General features: G+C 34.2%; 2 protein-coding genes and 1 long non-coding RNA gene across 3 annotated transcripts; 1 reads left to right on the top strand and 2 right to left on the bottom strand.

The window, feature by feature from the left end:
* Nucleotides 1-7,948: 7,948 nt before the first annotated feature.
* LOC125423002 (shikimate O-hydroxycinnamoyltransferase) lies at nucleotides 7,949-9,611 on the bottom strand. Its single transcript, XM_048475948.2, is given in 3 exon segments — nucleotides 7,949-8,683; nucleotides 8,930-9,279; nucleotides 9,282-9,611. Coding segments are annotated over 3 exon segments (903 nt in total). The 5' UTR covers nucleotides 9,328-9,611; the 3' UTR covers nucleotides 7,949-8,176.
* A 1,194-nt stretch (nucleotides 9,612-10,805) lies between these two features.
* Nucleotides 10,806-14,241, bottom strand: LOC107406528 (shikimate O-hydroxycinnamoyltransferase). Its single transcript, XM_048475854.2, is given in 4 exon segments — nucleotides 10,806-11,904; nucleotides 13,165-13,241; nucleotides 13,244-13,596; nucleotides 14,037-14,241. Coding segments are annotated over 3 exon segments (1,317 nt in total). The 5' UTR covers nucleotides 13,572-13,596; nucleotides 14,037-14,241; the 3' UTR covers nucleotides 10,806-10,992.
* Nucleotides 14,242-17,554: 3,313 nt separating this feature from the next.
* On the top strand, nucleotides 17,555-18,788 carry LOC132800214 (uncharacterized). The gene is made up of 2 exons (XR_009635088.1): nucleotides 17,555-18,300; nucleotides 18,594-18,788. It is a non-coding gene; the product is annotated as an uncharacterized LOC132800214 (long non-coding RNA).
* The last annotated feature ends 773 nt before the right edge of the window (nucleotides 18,789-19,561 follow it).

Genomic DNA, 19,561 nt, shown 5'->3' with positions numbered 1-19,561 from the left:
ATCTGAATGTTTCCATGTTATTTGCTTCCTTTATGGTTATATCAGTGGTCCATATATGTTCTTTGTAACCGTAGTTAGTGGTTGTTTCCCTACGATACTGGAAGAAGTGTTCTGTATATATCCTTTCATATTCTATTATGGACGTCAAGTGTCAATGAAGTATATTTTATCTCTCTAGTTTTGGTCTCTCTCTTCCTGTTTTTTTCTTTCCTCTCTAGCTTGTATCGTATACATCCCCAGTTTATGAGTCGGAAATATACGGTTTCTTAATGTCACGTGGCTTCATTCCAAAATGTCATATACACCTTTTTTCATTTACAGATATAAGAGATCACTTTTTTATTGGTGAAAAAACCTAGAAGATTACTCGGTTACATTGCAGTCAATCGCTCATATCTCATACAACAATTTCTCAAAACCTTTCATGTGACCAGACTGCAAAGCCACTCATAAGCTGCCATCATTAGTTGGGCTTGATACTATGTATGCTAGCCCATCATAAGGAATCCCACCAGGGCCCGTGAAAGTGGGCCGACCCCACCCAAAGTCAGTATCATGGATCGGCAGCCTAACCCAACTCACAACCGTGAGATTCGGACTCTTGAAAGTGTGGCCTCCGGGAGCAAGGAGCGGAATATCAGGCTGGAGCTCAAGAAAATCAACGGCCGATCTCAAATAATCATTGTCCATCCGCACTATAGCATCGTGAACCCGACTCACCGCATACCAGCTGGGTTTTGATCGGAGATCACCTGCTAACGCAACAGACGAGGTTGTGAAAATGCCATTGCCAAAGTAGCCACGTGGGAGATTTGGTTCCAATCTGGACCTTGTTAGAAATTTTTATGGATCTAAATATACATAATAAATTCCATAAATTATAAATTACTAACCTCCAAGCGCAGCCAGTGATAAATTAGATCTTTAATCCTGCAAAATAGAAACAACGTAAAGTAGTGCCTATGGACACACCACTCTCAAACCACTCTCAGATTTCTGAAAACCCTAATCTCCAAATACCGTATGATATATTCTTAATGTCTGCTTGCCCTAGACCCTTTAAATAGTCTCTGCAAGTTAGACTTATCCATTAATTTTGATACACATAAAATAATAATAATTTGATAATATAATTATACTAGAAAAAATATGGATAAGTCAATGGGTTTATAAAGAGAGTTGGTCCTCCAGTCCAATGGGCCAATTGGAATCTTATAGAGAGTGTGCGACCAAGGACCCTACTACAAAATAATAAAATAAGTCAGTCTCATTAATGGCATAAATAGGCCCTGTAAGTGAGTAATTGATTATGCCAAGTCCACAAATATTACTTTATTCAATATTCTCCCACTTGGACTGCATAATCATCATCATATAAAATCCAAACTCACTTACTATATAATCTCCCGAACCGTAATGCAATTTCATCCAAATATATAGTATACCGACAGGGCACAACAATATACTAGACTAGGCAGTAGAGATTCTCTCAGTAAATCTCCCAAAATATTATACCATTTCAACTGAGTACTTTGTATGCCATAAACTCAGTATAGGTAGTAGAGATTTACCTAACCATGTGCAATCCCCCAACACACAAAACCATTTCATTCAAGCACATTGCGTATCGACAGGATACAACAATATACCCAAACTAGGTAGTAGGGATTTACCATGGCACCTGTGGATCAACATACACATATACATAGACTAATAGTCTCAACAGGCCTGTAAATATAAGGAGCAATAATATGTGTAATAAATCATCTCATAAATAAATAATGATCCACATACATCAATGTATTAAAATATTCAAAGAAATAAATAATACTCAACATGGATATTAATACAGAAAACATAACAAACTCCCACTGACCCACAACAATCTCAACTGCCTAACAATCCCATACGGGACACATGCTCCTCAAATATGTCTACCGGTAAAGCTTTGGTCAGTGGATCTGCCACCATGCTATAAGTCGGCGTGTGAACAACAGTAATGAGGCCCTCTTCAACTTTCTTCTTTATCACAAAATATTTCACATCAATGTACTTCGCACCAGGAGTACCTTTTAAATTATTGGAAAAAGATACCGCTGCAGTATTATCACAATACATCATAATAGGCCTCTCAATGGAGTCAACTACTCCTAAATCACAGATAAAATTCCGTAGCCAAACTGTATAACGGGTAGCCTCATAACACGCCACATATTCTGCCTTCATAGTCGAGGATGCTGTCACTGACTGCTTGGCACTCAGCCAAGACACAGCACCTTCTGCCATGATAAATATATAACCAGTGGTAGATTTCTTATCATCTACACAACCTTTATAGTCTGCATCACTATAACCCAATACTTCAAGAGAGTTGGTGCGACGATATGTCAACATATGATCTTTAGTACCTTGAAGATACCTAAAGACCTTTTTAATTGCTTGGTAATAAATAGGACTAGGATTGCTCATAAATCTACCAAGCACACTCACAACAAAAGCTATATCAGGCCGTGTACAAACTTGAGCATACATCAAATTACCCACTGCTGAAGAATAGCGAACATTCTTCATTGCCATCATTTCTCTATCATTCTTGGGACACTGATCCTTAGAAAACTTTTCACCTTTCGTAACCGGTACACTTCCAGGAGAACAATTATACATATCAAATCTCTTAAGGATTCTATCAATATAAGCGCTCTGAGACAATTGCAACACATAATTAGTCCTATCTCGAACAATCTTGATGCCCAAAACAAAAGAAGCCTCACCAAGATCTTTCATATCAAAATGGTTGCACAACATCTGCTTTGTCTCAGCTAATAGGTCAGTGTCATTAGTAGCCAAAAGTATGTCATCAACATACAACACCAGAAATATAAAACTGCTCCCACTGACCTTTATATATATGCATCTATCAATAACATTCTCCTTAAAGCTATTTTGGATGACAACCTCATCAAACTTAAGATATCATTGCCTCGAAGCTTGCTTAAAACCATAAATAGATTTCTTAAGCTTACAAACCAAATTACCATTCCCTGTTTGTTGGAAACCAACTGGTTGAACCATATATACATCCTCATATAAATCACCATTCAGAAAAGCAGTCTTGACATCCATCTGATGCAACTCCAGGTCATAATGCGCCACAATTGCCATAATGATTCTAAAAGAATCCTTTGTGGATACAGGAGAGAAAGTTTCTGTATAATCAATTCCTTCCTTCTGGCTAAACCCTTTAGCTACAAGTCTAGCCTTATACCTTTCCACTTGACCATTGGAGTCTTTTTTAGTCTTAAAGACCCATTTACACCCAATAGGCTTGTTACCCTCTGGTAACTCAACCAAATCCCAAACTCCATTTGATGCCATGGATTTCATTTCATCTTCCATTGCATCCAACCAAAAATTTGAGTTTGAACTGCTTATGGCCTCCTCATAAGTGACTGGATCTGAATCATCACTTATGTCAAACTCATGCTCCTGCAAGTAAAACTCATAGTCATCAGGAATAGCTGATCTCCTAGTCCTTTGTGACCTCCTCAAAAAGGTACATCAACATCTGCAATAGCTGGAATATCCTGCTCTTCAACAATGAGTTCATTCTGACCAACTACTGGTTCATCAACTACTGGATCAACAATATCTCTATCAGGAACAACTATACTGGGAATGAAAACACTTTCTTCTCTAAATTGAGGCACCTTTGTTCTATTATTATCATCAAATCCAAAATCATCTTCAAAATAAATGGCCCTGTCTGATTCCACGATCCTGGTGGTGTGAGAAGGACAAAAGAATCTTGAACCCCTAGATCCTATACAATAGCCAACAAAATATCCACTAATGGTTTTAGGATCCAACTTCTTAATTTGGGGATTATAAATCTTTATTTCAGCTTTGCAACCCCACATTCGAAAATGGTGCAAATTAGCCTTTCTTCCTGACCACAACTCAAAAGGTGTCTTAGGAACGGACTTACTTGGAACTTGATTCAAAATATAAGCCGCCGTCCTTAAAGCCTTTCCCCACAAATAATCTGGCAACCTAAAATTTGCCAACATATACCGCACCATATCCAACAAAGTCCTATTCCTTCTCTCAGCTATGCCATTTTGCTGAGGTGTACCAGGCATCGTATATTGCGCATCAATGCCACACTCACGCAAATAAATAGCAAAAGGCCCTGGGTTCCTTCCAGTCTCATCATATCTACCATAAAACTCACCACCTTTATCAGACCTTACAGCTTTTACTTTCTTATTCTTTTGAAGCTCCATTTTTACCTTAAACTCTTTAAAGGCAACTAAAGAATCTGATTTCTCATGAATAAGCTCAACATGTCCATAACGAGAGTAATCATCAATGAAGGTAATAAAATATCTATAACCACCCAAAGCAGTTGGTGTAAAAGGTCCACATATGTCAGTGTGGATTGTAACGGCCCAGACCACCCGCCTCAAGATATTGTTCGCTTTGGGCCCGGCCTGCACGGTTTTGCTATTCCCGACCCCAGTACAACGGTGGTTCACAGGAAAAGGCCTCTTGAAGGGAAAGGTATCCACACGCTTATAAGCCATGCTTCGTTCCCCTTTCCAACCGATGTGGGATGTTACATGGATTAACTCCAAAACATCTCCACACCTAGCTAACTTATCCTTTCTTACCTTGGCAGTTAACTTCCTTTTCACACATTCAACACAAGTCAACAGATCAGAGAAATCAAGATTAGGAAGTATCTCATCCTTCACTAACCTTTCCATTTTGTGCCTAGAAATATGTCTCAAACGTTTATGCCATAACATTGAGGAATTGTCATTAACTCTTGGGCGTTTGGAAGCAACAATAGGAGCAACAATAGAATTAACAGAGAAATTGAGACCATTATTAAATAAATCAAGCTTATATAAATTGCCACATAAAGTTCCAAAACCAACAACTTTACCATCCTTAAATAATTCAACTTTGTTATTTTCAAACAAAAAACTATAACCTTGACTATCCAAAACAGAAATAGATAACAAGTTTCTTTTTATTGAAGGTACATAAGAAACTTCGTACAACTCCAAAGCATATCCAGTGGCAAGCTTCAACTTGATTGTTCCCACAATGTCCACCTTCACTCTTGAGCTACCTCCCATATAAACATGCTGCTCAAGATTGGTTGGGCCCCTTCGGCTTATCATCCCCTGCAGCGAATTAATAACATGAATTGTTGCTCCAGTATCTAACCACCAAGAATTCATGGGCACATCAATAATATTGGTCTCAATCATTAAAATATTACCTTTCTTCTTTTGCTTTCCCTTTAAGGTCCAACAGTCTATCTTCTTGTGTCCAACTTTATTGCAGTATCCACACCTTCCATTGAAGTACTCTTTTCTTTCTCTAATCTGAAAAACACCATCCCTCGGCCCTTTAGGCTTCATACCAGAAAACTTCTTCCTATTGGGGTTAAAACCCTGCCCAGGCTTGAAACCTTGTCCTGCCTTGAATCCTTGTCCCTTCTTTTGGAAAAACTTCTTGGACTTATCTACCTGATGTGAAACCATAGCAACAGACCTAGACTTACTTAATCTAATATCATCCTCTTCCTTGATAAGGATAGCAGTCAATTCCTCCAAGCTACAACCTTCTTTCTTAGTATTCAAACTCGACCTTATATTATCAAACTGTGATGGAAGACTCCTCATTATAGAATAGGTCAAGAACTCCTCTCCAATGTCCATCTTAAGGTCCTTCAGCTTATTATAATAGGAGGAAAATAGCATAATATGGTCCCTTACTCCTTTAATTCCATCATATATGGTATTATTCAATAGGTCCAAATAATGATGCTTCTCATTCATATCAAACTTGATAAACTTCTTTCCTATCTCCTCAAGAAGTCCTTTTGCAGTATCCACTTTAGGAATACTAACATATATGGCCTCATCCATGTAATTCTCCATCATCATCATACAGCATTTATTAGAGTGCTTCCAATCCTCATAAAGTTTCTTAGCTGCTACAGTACTCTCATCAGTGGATATCTCTGGTGGATCTATCTCCAAAGCAAAATCCAATTTCATGAAGGTCAAATTCATAACTAAGGTTTCTTCCATTTCTAATAATTTGTCCCATCCAATTTCATCATGGCAGTTATGGGCGGAAGGTTTGAAGTGCTACTAGCTGTAAAAATAGTAAACAACAAGACATTCAAAAAATTTAAGACAATTCAATTACTATTTTCCAGCCCCTCAACACAAAAACACAAACATAAATATCGCTTAGGGTCTTTGTAGCACTAAAGATACCCTTACGTGGGCCAGGGACAGTCAACCAAATAACCACAATCAAATGCATTGAACTGAATCACCGACAGGGCAACTCAGAACCTGCAATACATGGCATTTAATTAACTTTCACTACCATTCCAGGCGTCATACAAAACAACTAAAACTACCGATAGGGTAGCCTAGTTACCCGTATAGACCCTGGTTAATAAGTGGGAGAAAAATAACATATTGGCAATTTCAAGATAATCCATCCATTATGCCAACACACATTACATTGGTACACATAATGCAGATAAAATAAGTCTCACGACAGGTGAGTACTTAAAATTCCACACTACTATACCAACTAGGCACAAAGTCTCTTTAGAGAAAGCTAAACAATCAAAATTTTCATGCATAGATATTTAAATTTAATTCAATAAAATTGGAATGAAATAAATGAACAGATAAATAAATGAACCAATAATAAATAAATAAATAAATACATAACAGGTTTTTTTTTTTTTTTTTGCTGACGTCAGCAAACGACACGTCGTGCTGATATCAGCACAAGCTCCAAACGGCATGCCGTTTCTCTCATCTTCTTCACCCAACCGGGTCACGGGTGACCCGTTTCCAGTCCAAACGGGTCACGCTACCCGCTAATTCGACCCGCCTGGAAAATACAATTCCAGCCACCGTTTTCAACAATACCGGTGCCATTCTTCTCCTTTTTGTATGGGCAACAATTTTAAAGTATCAATTTGACTAAAGGAGAGCTTAAAAAAAACACCCAAACTTAAGATTATAATCGACCAAAACTCAAAAAATAAACAACCGTGTAATCACAAGAAATTCCAGAAAATTTTGAGCAAAATAGATACCTTTTGATTCCTCTACTCTTGAGAAAGTTTTGCCCCATATCAATTTGGTTCAAAAACGCAGAAAAATAAACACCCAAGGAATTCCAAAAAAAAAAAAAATTGCAGAAAATTATTTATTTATTTTATTTTATTTTATTTTTTATTAAAGCTTTTTAGGTCCAATTCGAGATTTTAAACAATACAAAACACATCGAAAAATAATTTTCCACCATGCCCAGGTCTTAATTCGAACTAAAACAAAGTTTATATACTTTGTACAAATTTGATTCAAAACCCGATTACCACTAGTTTTGCATCATAATTTTTTTTTTTTTTTTTTTTTACAAATAACAATCGGGCATGTATTATGTTTCTTCACACATCAAGATCATAGCTTCACAGATCCATGCACGCAGAAAGAAAAATAAAATAAAGAACATATATTTGAATCCCACATATCATTCAATGGCCACATACAGTTCAATTCGATCATCATAGATACAACGAAGACTAATCACAAAGAAATTTATTATGCATATTAACCATGCTCTGATACCAATTGTTAGAAATTTTTATGATTTAGATAATAAATTTCATAAATTATAAATTACTAACCTCCAAGCGCAGCCATTGATAAATTAGATCTTTAATCCTGCAAAATAGAAACAACGTAAAGTAGTGCCTATGGACACACTACTCTCAAACCACTCTCAGATTTCTGAAAACCCTAATCTCCAAATACCGTATGGTATATTCTTAATGTCTGCTTGCCTTAGACCCTTTAAATAGTCTCTACAAGTCAGACTTATCCATTAATTTTGACACATATAAAATAATAATAATTTGATAATATAATTATACTAAAAAAATATGGATAAGTCAATAGGCTTATAAAGAGAGCTGGTCCTCCAGTCCAATGGGCCAATTGAAGTCTTATAGAGAGTGTGTGACCAAGGGCCCTACTACAAAATAATAAAATAAGTCAATCCCATTAATGGCATAAATAGACCCTGTAAGTGAGTAATTGATTATAACAAGTGCACAAATATTAATTTATTTAACAAACCTTCCATCGACAGGGAGGTATAATTTGGTCTCTTGATCATCAGGAAGATCACGTGCCTTGCAAGTGCATCTCCAAACATGACCAGCCAGCATCTCGTAGGTGGTATAATAGCCAACTTTATTGTTATTATTATTACTCCCATCTTCCTTAGACTTGGCTTTGAGTCTATTAAGGTGGTCCTTAGTCAGTTTGAAAATGGAAGCCATGGTGGTTTCATTTTCACAGTGATGACCAGATTCAGATTGGTGCTTTTCAGAGCTGGTTTTTAAGGTTGGAGGGAGTTTGTATTCGATGTGGTCGAATGTCGGCTGGGGCTTGTCTCGTGCACGAAGCCAAGTCCTTTCTAAAACAATTACAGGTGGGGTTGTGATTTGGTCACAACCACGAACCATGTCGGACCAGGTGTTGACAAAATGAAAACCAGACCACCCATCAGCTGCGTAGTGGTGCCTAGCCACACCAATTGACACACCACCACATTTGAAGCTGGTAATCTGTAAAGAGTAGAATAGAAGCAACTATAAATTAGCAGATTAATTCGTTCACATGCATGAAAACATTCAATCAAACAATTGTATATATATATATATAATTTTATTATGATGGGCCTCTACGTCTCTCTCTCATGAATGAGCGTGTAACATATTTGAACGTTTACATTATGATAGGGAACTAGCAAAATATACATATATATATATATATATATATATACACATACACATTTATATATGTTTATTAACCTGCATGGCAAAGAGGGGAAAGGAATGAATGCCAGCGGAATAGTCAAGGGCCGGAACGAGCTTCTCAAGTTCAGGCGTGGGCGCAAAGTCGCCGAAATCGTCAATGATGGAGCTGGTCTCTGCTTGGATTAACAACACGCCTTCTGCGTTGCAGTTGATCTCAATACGTCCGTTGTTATCACACCTCAGGCGGCCAGCTGCGGGGTAAAAAGGGACGAGGGCCTTGCTGAGAGCTTGCTTGAAGACTGTGACGTGGTCGCAGAAGTTTGGGACTCCTCGGATGGACCTATAGAAGTGGACGCTGGGAGTGTGAAAGCAGGGCACTACTAAGTCTATGTTAGACATCCATATTGCCCCGGCTTAACCATTGTTGTCTCCTTCACGTTGATGATGATCATCTTTATCTAATCTTTTGTATGTAACTTTACCTCAACAAAAGAGATGGATAGGATGGTTTTTAATAGACTTAAAAAACGTACTTGACTAAAACAAAAAAAACCTAAAAAAAAAAAAGATAACAACAAATGAAGGATTGGACATTAGAAAAAGGATAGTAAGTGAGATGGTGACCTGTGAACGCAATTTTGACCATCCAAAACCTAGCTCTCACCACTTTGCTTGCTCAAGGCATTGGTGATCAGTCAAGATTCTTTTTCCTTTCAGCGTATCCTCCATCAACGCTCGAGATGGCCAATGATATTCCACTTTTATTTTATTTGGCAAAAAACCATTTCAGATGGGTTTTTATTTATTTATTTATTTACGAATAAGATATAGAGGGAGGACCCACCACAAGTGCGACTGGGAATGGGAATCAAGTTATGCAATCTTTTGTTCATTGTGCTTAATTTTGGTTTTTGGGTGGTTGGCGGGGTTGGTGGACTGCCATTACTGATCCACCTCAGCTTTGATTGCCTTACATCCACGGCTCAATCCCGTAGGCTGGGCCTAATTGACCACTCTAGAACTTGATGAGCTCTCAACATTTTACCTTATGATAGTGTAGGAATTAGATAAGGAGATTACAGAATTTCATGTGTGCTTAATCAATGTGTTAGAAAACAGTTAAGAGATCATATCAAATAATTTTCTAGATGTCTTTTAAATCCACGAACTCTTCATGCTTACACATGAGTGTTTACCTACTCAGCTAATTTTATTTACAAAGTTGTTTATGTTAGAAAAGAAAAAAAGAAAAAAATAAGTGGGAGATAAGAACAATTTAAAAAGAAAGAAAGAAAATTAGTATAAGATTTAAATTTGTATAGCAAAAAAATTTATTTGGTTCAAATTGAAATATAATTTGCTATAATTTGAAATGTTTAGGTGGTCATGCCATTGTAATTTGATCATCGGAATTGTCCTTGAATGCAAATGACTTTACAATTCACATATATTTACATAAAAGTTTTGTTTTCCAAACAATATCAAAATATTCCTTTTAACGGTTAAAAATGTATAAAAATAATAGAATTTTTGGTTTTTTGGCTTCTAATAATACACCCTTTCGATTAGGAGAAGATAATCGATTTGATAAATTTAGTGTTCTGAGGTCCATACATCAGATCTGCCACGGTTATCGATCTAATTCCGTCTATAGTTTTGAGTTAATTTGCATATTTGATATCTCCTGCTGAACATCCCCACATTGCAGACAACATCATTCATAGTCACTTCCTAGAAAACACATGCTGAGCAACATATTAATAATTGCTGTGACCCGTTTGGCAGTCACAAACAGTAGACTACTTTGACAAATTAAGTGATCTGTTGATCAGATGCAGTGAATGATATAATTTTTTAGCTTTTTTTCTAAATTATTTTTGACTTTTTGATGTAAGATTGATCTACTACAATGTGTCCGTCATAACTGGTATTTTCCAACGCAAAATAATGTGATATTATATTTTATCAATTCTTCAACGCAACCGATTAACAAATTGTACTAAAAGATATTGCAAATTTATGACAACATTAATCATTCAACCACTACCATTATCTTAATTGACGAATTTTCCTAAACGATTTTTAACAAATTATAAAGCCGCGTGGACACGGTTTTCTTATTCTATCATTTTGTCGTAGAACAACTTCTCGAAAGGTTTCATATGTTGAGATTGCAAAGCAAGAACCACAGACAAGCTTCTATCATTAGTTGGGCTTGGCAGAATGTAAACTAGGCCTTCAAATGCAATCCTACCAGGGCCCATGTAAAAGGGCCTACCCCACCCAAAATCAGCCTCGTGGATCGGCAACCTTACCCAACTGGTAATCGCAAGATTTGGACACTTGAAAGTATTAGGCCCACGAGCAAGGGCTGATAGGTCATTTTGCAGCTCTAAATAGTCAATTGCCGATCGCACATACTCATTGTCACACCGTTTCAAAGCATCGCGAATCCGATTCGCGGCGGATCGGGTCGGTTCCGATCGGAGCTCACCGGCCAATGCAATTGGTGTGGTTATTAAAATCCCGTTTCCAAAGTAACCATGAGGGAGTGGTGGATCCAATCTGGTCCTAACATCCGTGGCAATATGTAGCTTGGTTTCTTGATCATCAAGGAGTTCACGTGCCATGCACGTGCATTTCCAAATATGAGCTGACAATATCTCGTACGTGCTATATGTTACTGTACTTTTCCCATCCTCCATAAACTTGGTTCTTAGTACATTTAGCTGGTTTGGGTTTATTTTGAGGGTAGAGATTGATGTGTTCTGATCATGAAGACCAGATTGGGTAGAGTTTGAGCTGATCTTCAGTGATGGAGGAGGTCGGAATTCGATGTGGTCAAACGTAGGCCGAGGTGGGTCTCGACCTCGAAGCAATGTCCTGTCAAAGAATGGTGGAAATTTGACGTCAAGTCCTCGAGTTATATCAGACCAAGTGTTCACAAAATGGAGGCCAGAAACTCCGTCTACCACATAATGGTGTAAACCTACACCCAGTGACACACCTCCACATTTAAAATATGTGATCTGCACAGAATACATATGTGTAAAATATAAAAGGTTTCTATTATAACATACCAATTCTGCTATCAGTGGCGGTACGCAAAAATTTTTCTCAGACGGGCACCATTACATACTAAAACATATTGCTTTCTAATGTGCGGCTGCCAAAAACATAATACTAAAAAATAAGTAATAAATTTAGCTATGCTAAATTCCAACCAGTTAAAATATTCACTAAAAACATATATATATATATATATAATATTTGAAGGCTAACGAAACCTTTTGCAGCTATATATTCAAACATGATCCTTTACTAATGATAAAAATGAATATTATATTTATAAGAATCTCTTTGTAGTTATTCCAAATTTAACATATATTTTAAACATATAACACTTATCAAAGTTAAAAAATGACAAATAACAAAAAAAAGTTGTCATTAAAACCAAATGTTTATCTAAAATTATTATGTATTTACAACAAAACAAAAAGTAATTAAATAAATATTATATTGTTCAAAAACTATATTTCTATGCATTTATTTGTTACTAATTAGTAATTAACTAACATGATATGATTAAGAAATGACTAATAAGTATTCTAAGTATAATGTATTTTAGATAAGGGAGATAGAAAAAATAAAATTTATATAAATTTTAAAAATATAACAAAGACATATACAAAAATAATAATAAAAAAAAAAGTCTAGAAAAAAGGAGGATGCTTAGGCATTCCTTATATGCCATAATAATAATAATAATAATAATGTAGTTAATGAAACAAATAACTAGACAAAATAATCAAAAGATTAGCAGGCCTAGGCCAAGATATAGGGAAATTACCAAATAAATGCCCACATGGAGAGAGCACAAGTATGTTTATTAGGATAGATTAGTAAAATTGTAAAAAAAAAAAAAATGAGAGGGCCAGATTCTCTATGGGTCCGCTAGCGTCCGCTACCATACTCGGGCATGTCCCTACTCTAATATGTAACCTGTCCTTTCAATTGCATATAATTATCTATTATAATAAATTATATAATTTGATTATATATAATTCATAATATAATAAGTAGATTACAGATTAAGCATATCATAATTTAAAATACATGGCACTTCCAAAAAAAACCATAACTATTTATTTATGAACCTAACATAAATATATTAATTATTATAGTCTGCTTGGATTTCATACATACGCAGTTCAATCAAAATGACAAAATAGCAACAACATTAAGTTAATAATGAAAAAAAAAAATTACTGAAAAATATTAAATTGTACCTGAGCCACCAAGAAGGGAAAGGAATTGATGCCAGCAGAGTAATTAACGGTGGGAATAAGCTTGCGGAGGTTAAGAGTGGTGTGAAATCTCCAAAATCATCAATGCAAGAGCTGGTCTCGGCCTCTACAAAGAGAACGCCCTCACCATTACAGTGGATCTCAATTCGGCCGCTATCATTGCGCCGGTAGCGACCTGCTATAGGGTAGAAATGGACGAGAGTTCTGCTGAGTGCTTCCTTGAGAATGGTGGAGTCGAAGAAACCATGGCCGGTTGGCCTGTAGAAATAAACTGTGGGAGTGTGCATGTTGGACACTACCAAGTCCACGTTTGATAACCAAATCCCACGACGAGGGGTCTCTTCGGCTGGTTTCACCATCGTTGTTTCCTTCACATTGATCATCACCATCTTCCTTCTTAATTATATCTGCCTCCTAATTGATATTAATGTTGAAAAATACTAAATACTTCATTAGTCATTATATTCAAAAAAAAAAAAAAAAAAAAACAACAAAAAACACATTTAGTCAATAAATGGTTTGTTTTGACATTAATAAATACGCAAAAGAAACAACGTAATAAGACATATGCATTTGTAGCTCTAAAGTATTTTAAAATGGAAATTTAATAGTTCGTAATCTTTCTTTAACATGTAGACTTTTCATATATATGTTATTAAGAGTTTAATTTATATGTGTAATTAGAACATATTTTATATGAATAGTAATATATTGGCCTATAAAAAATTATATATATATGCATAAATTATAGATAAAACTATGTTAAAAAACTATTTCGAAAAAACTATTTCTATTTGCCATTGAGAAACGGTACTCATATATCACAGCAAGTAAGGAAAGAGTAAAAATATTACCAGAGAAGAAACAGTGTCTGCAGTTGCAGAGGAAGTTATAAATTAATTCGGAGAAGACGGATTGAGAAAAGTGGATAGGAATTTTAAAGAAGCAGGGGCTATCTCTCTTCCTCGAAGAAACGAAAAGTACTCATGACGAGAACTTTGACGGGGCCGAATCAAAGCCACATTTTTGGGATGACTGTGAACAGAGAGAACCAGGGTACTTGTGGTCCAAATTTTCCAAATAGTACAATAGCCAGTATTTTTATTTTATTTTATTTTATTTTTTATTTTGCTTTGAATAAAGGCCCCTTTTTTGTTGAAATTAAATGCCCAAATTTAAACTACTGCTGTCTCTTAATTGTATATCAAATTTATTTATTAATAATTAAAAATTCATATAATCTATATAAATATATAAATCTTTAAATAGATAAATAAAATTTAAAATTAATTAAAAATTATAATTTATTAATTGATAAATAAATTTAATATACGATTTGATATTTATGGTACGATTGAAACTTATTAGTTGGGTATTAGATTTTAGAACTAACCAAAGACTCTTCTTTTGAATGGTATTGTCCAAGTTAGTCATTTAGAAAACGGCACCAACTTGGAAAGTTCGTGAAATTCTTGCAAGGGGAAGAGTCGGAACCACAATATGACATTTCTTTTTAATAAACAAATTGACATTCTGAAAAGGATAAGATTTCCAAATCACATTTATAACCGATCCAAATTATTATTCTAATGCATAAATATCAACTTAAAAAACTGTAAAAAAGAAAAAAAATGACAAAAATACTTGTGGACTTTTTGATTCTCGAGTAATAGTAATGCTTTATACATAAAATATTTATCAAATTCATTTATTAAATAACCTATTTGTTTTTATAACTTTAATGATCATTTTAAATTGAAAAATTAAAACAAAAAGTGAAGCTAACTCTCCATATATAGAAAAGCCAAACTCACTCTCTATATAAAATTTTTAATAAATTTATTTATTATTATATGATTTTCTATACACATTTACAATTAAATTTATTAATTATATTTCGTATTTCAATTTTTTGAAAATATTACTTTAATATAGAGAGGAGTTAAAAAAAAATTAAAAAAAAAAAAGAAGAAAGAAAAAATGTGAATCATAATTGTTCATTGAAAAATGCAAAATGAAAAACAATTTTAAAGATTACAATTTGAGTTAGATAAAAAATCTCTCTATGCTTTAAAATTTTTCAATGTACTCTTTATTTTGAAAATTATAATCTTTACATTAAAACATATCCAAGAATATATATTTTTTTATTTTAAAAAACATAATCTTTAAATTGAAAAGTATCTTGGATAATTTTATAAAATAAAGAGTCTGATTTCTTATCCATCTCTAATGATTTTTTTTTTATCTCTCTTTATTTTTATATTTTCCAATAAATAATTAATATTTATTTTTCTCTTTGTTTTAATGACTTCATATGTGTGTGTGTGTGTGTATATATATATATATATATATATGAACTCAAAAAAATAATATTAATTATTCAAAGAAAATTGTTGGTGTAATAAATATATACATTAAAAACTTTACATAGAAAATGGTTTAGCATTTCACATTTGAAAAACAAATTCCACATTTTATTTTTTTATAGAGCCTCTTAGAGTTGCCCAAATTAACTGTAACATTTAAAATAAAGAAATTAGGACTTTTAAAGAATATATTAAAGATGCTTTTACCTGTACTAATATTTTGAAATTATTTCTTTTTTATCAACGTCTCTATCTTGAATTTAACATGCTTCATTAATTGACAATTAATATAGCGTACACTTGCTCTATCGTTGTACTATTTGTTTTAAAGATGTCTACGTTAAAAAAATAATTTTTATACCATGCATCTAATAACTTATAACATTTGTATAGTAATAAAATTAATTTTTTGATTTTGACTTTATGATTATAAAGAGATTTTATTAGTTTTTTTAATAGACATGACCAAATTGAAGACAAATCTTGGCCATATTTCAAATATCCGCGGAGTTACGTTTTATTATTAATATTATTATTATTGTTATTTTTCTAAATATCCATGGAGTTTTGTGGACTGAATTGAATGGGGCGGTCATGGTACATAATCTTATGTATGGTCCCGCTAAGATATGCTTTTATAATGATAACATGGTCAATTATTAATAATGATTTTTGTATGTAAATTAATGACATAAATATGTACGTTTAATTGCTAGGCATCCTTATTCAACTAGTATAAATTTTGATAATTTTTTTTTTTGAGATTTTCGAGATTATAGACACGATCAAAATAAGTAAAATTTCCTAGAGCCAGTATCCTCATCTCAATTGGATGACATCCCAAAGACATATTCAAACCAAAATTGGCAAGCCCACACAACACCATTATTTTTCTTTAATTTTCTTATAAATATGGAGGGCTCCTACATTTTTCCAATGAAGTTTTAACAGTTATGAATCAGAGTCTGAGAGGTGATGATTAATTACCTTCCCGTACTTGATAATGTCGAACCAAGGAATATGAAATCAACCTATTAATTAATCCTGTTTTCATAGTATAATTCAGCATAAATAATACTATCATAATGCATGCATTCTGATTTATCAGTCTACCAGCTGATCCATGCAATTTTTATTTGAGTGCCCTCTCTTGTATAATCATTAGTTTCTACGTTCAGCTTCTTGAACTACCCGTTACGGGGACATATCCAATTAGCTAATTAATAATATGAACGGACAGGTATTAATAATCTTGATATGTCAATATCACAGTCAAATAATGTGGTATTATGTAAAGACAGAGAAATTATATTAAATAATATATGGTGTAAACAATAAAAGATATATGTTATCAACAAAGTGTCCAGAGTTATATCTACCCAATTATAGTTACATAAACTATTATTAACTTGAAATTCCATATTATATTACATATATGTACTACGCATTTGGAATTAGCAATGAGCAATGAAAAAAGATGAAAAGGATAATATTCCTCTTTTTATCTTTTTAATAGATTGAAAATATATATTGTTTTATTTTTTATCATTAAAGTTAGTCGAATCCGAAATATCATACATAAATGAGAATTGATATTGTTAGTAGGTAGGCTCTCCTGACAAGAGTAAAATATATATATATATATATATATATATATATTAATTGTTGTTAGTTTTGTGCTTGATGAATTGAGGTAGCTGTAGCATATGTTAACAACGTTAATGTTGGTGGCACATGGGACAATAAGAGTTGAGAAATAATGCAATATCATGCAATTTGTGAATTAATATGAATTATCTAAATCATACGTTTTTTCATTGCTTTATGAATCTCACCGACGAAATTCTGGATCGATTGTAATAATACCTCTTTTGTCGGCTAACTGCTCTGTTACGTGGACGTTTCCTTACCTATCATAATTTAATCGCTTACATTTTAGGAATGAAAATCTGTTATTTTGAGCAATATATCCATTCAACGATTCAATTGATATGTTTTGAACTTGAATTATCTAAATCATACATTTTGACAATAACTGGAGCAGTTTTTTTTTTTTTTTTTTCCCTTTTTTTGTGTGTGTTTAATCTCATATTTCATACAACAATTTCTCAAAAACTTTCAGCACATCAGATTGCAAGGCAATGGCCATCCATGAGCTCCCAGTATTAGTTGGGCTTGGTATAATATTTGCATGACCAGATTCGGACTCTTGAAAGCCTGAGCCCCAGGAGCAAGGCCAGAATATCAGCCTGAAGCTCAAGAAAATCTATGGTCGATCACAAATAAGCATCGTCAATCTGGTTCGTAAACCAGATTGGCAACATACCGCGTTGGTTTGGGTAGATGATGACCAGCCGAAAGCGATAGGTGAGGTGTCAAAAATCCCATTGCCACGATAACCAAGTGGAGCATTCAGTCGCAATCTGGACCTTGTATCTACGGGGACGTATAATCTGGAAGAAATTTTAATTGCACTACGGAAAAATCTTTACACGGTTTCATAATTTTTATATTTTAATAATCTCCTTATTGAATGTTTTTTATTTTTTATTTTTTTAGAGGAATTTTATCGAAATCTCTCTCTACCTGTCTTCCTCTTCTATGCTTCATTTTCATTGTCAGAATTTTAATAAATGGCATCCTCGGCAAGCCATGGTGATCTTCTCCTGTGGGGCTTCTTACTCGGATGAGTGGAGGAAAAAAGCTTTTGACCCGAGAGTAAAATTGGTTTGATCCAATATTATAATAGGTAACTTATGTTTCTAGACCAAGTAGGGTAAAACATGCATAGATTCCAAGAATATGCTTTTTAAAGTAAAAAAACATCATGCTATACAGCTGTTTCTTGCACAACCCTTCAGTAAAACCAATTTTACCATTTATTAGAAAGGTGCAGCATTCTTCCAGAGGATTCTAATATCACAATGTTTAGGCCCTTAAGCACTTAGATTAGGATTATTTTATCACTCTGTTCCTCATCATATATGTCTCTGATTTTCCTTCTAGGTTTTAATTTATTTATTTATTTTTTTTTTTTTGCAGCATTGCAATCTCTCTCTCACATTTCTCTCGATTCCACGACTCACAGCTTGCACGAAGCAACTTTGGTCTCTGTTTGATTTTTTTTTTTTAAATTTATTATGGACATCTGGTTATGAATATTGAAGCATTGTGAAATAAATAAGTAATGAATTTAATGTGATGCCCAGTGGAATATGTTCGATTTTGATTCGTGAATTATGACTTGTGAAACTTGATATATGATATGTGATCTGTGAAACCTGAATGAAAATCGAGCCGAGTTTGATTAGTTGGGTTAGAAAATCGATCAAAAACCAAGTTCACCTCCCAGTTGTTTAAATTCGGCTAACATAATGGCCAAGCGGAGTAGTCAATGGCCGGAATGAGCTTTTCAAGCTCAATTGTGGGCGCAAAGTTGCCGAAATTGTCCATGACTCAGCTGGTTTCTGCATGGACGAACAACGCACCTTCTGCGTTGCAATTTATCACAATCCGTCCGTTATTATCATGCCCTCAAGTGGCCAGCTACCGGGTAGAAAGGGAGGATGGCCTTGCTGAGATCGCTTGCTTGAGGACGGTGATGTTGTCGGAGAAGTCGGGAGACTCCGCAGGTTGACCTATATATAGAAATGGACACTGGGAGTGTGAAAGCAGGGCACCACCAAGTCTATGTTAGACATCCACAGTGCTCGTCGCTGTATCTCCTCCACTGGCTTAACCATTGTTGCCTCTTTCACGTTGATGGTGATCATGATTATCTTATCTAATCTTCATTTATATGGATTTAAGATACCTAGACAAAAACTTGCCCAATAAATACACATACACACACACACATATATATATATATGAAACACCCGGTGAATGTGTATACCATAATAAAATTCATGTCTCAAATTCTAGTGAAGAAATAAGTGTGCACTTAAAAAGCACTTAACTTAAATTATATACGTAATTTGGTCATTTGAATATTGATATATTATTCTTTT

The sequence above is a fragment of the Ziziphus jujuba genome, chromosome 1, assembly GCF_031755915.1.
Source record: "Ziziphus jujuba cultivar Dongzao chromosome 1, ASM3175591v1".
NCBI classification, from domain to species: domain Eukaryota; kingdom Viridiplantae; phylum Streptophyta; class Magnoliopsida; order Rosales; family Rhamnaceae; genus Ziziphus; species Ziziphus jujuba.
This window is presented reverse-complemented; position numbering and strand designations above follow the sequence as displayed.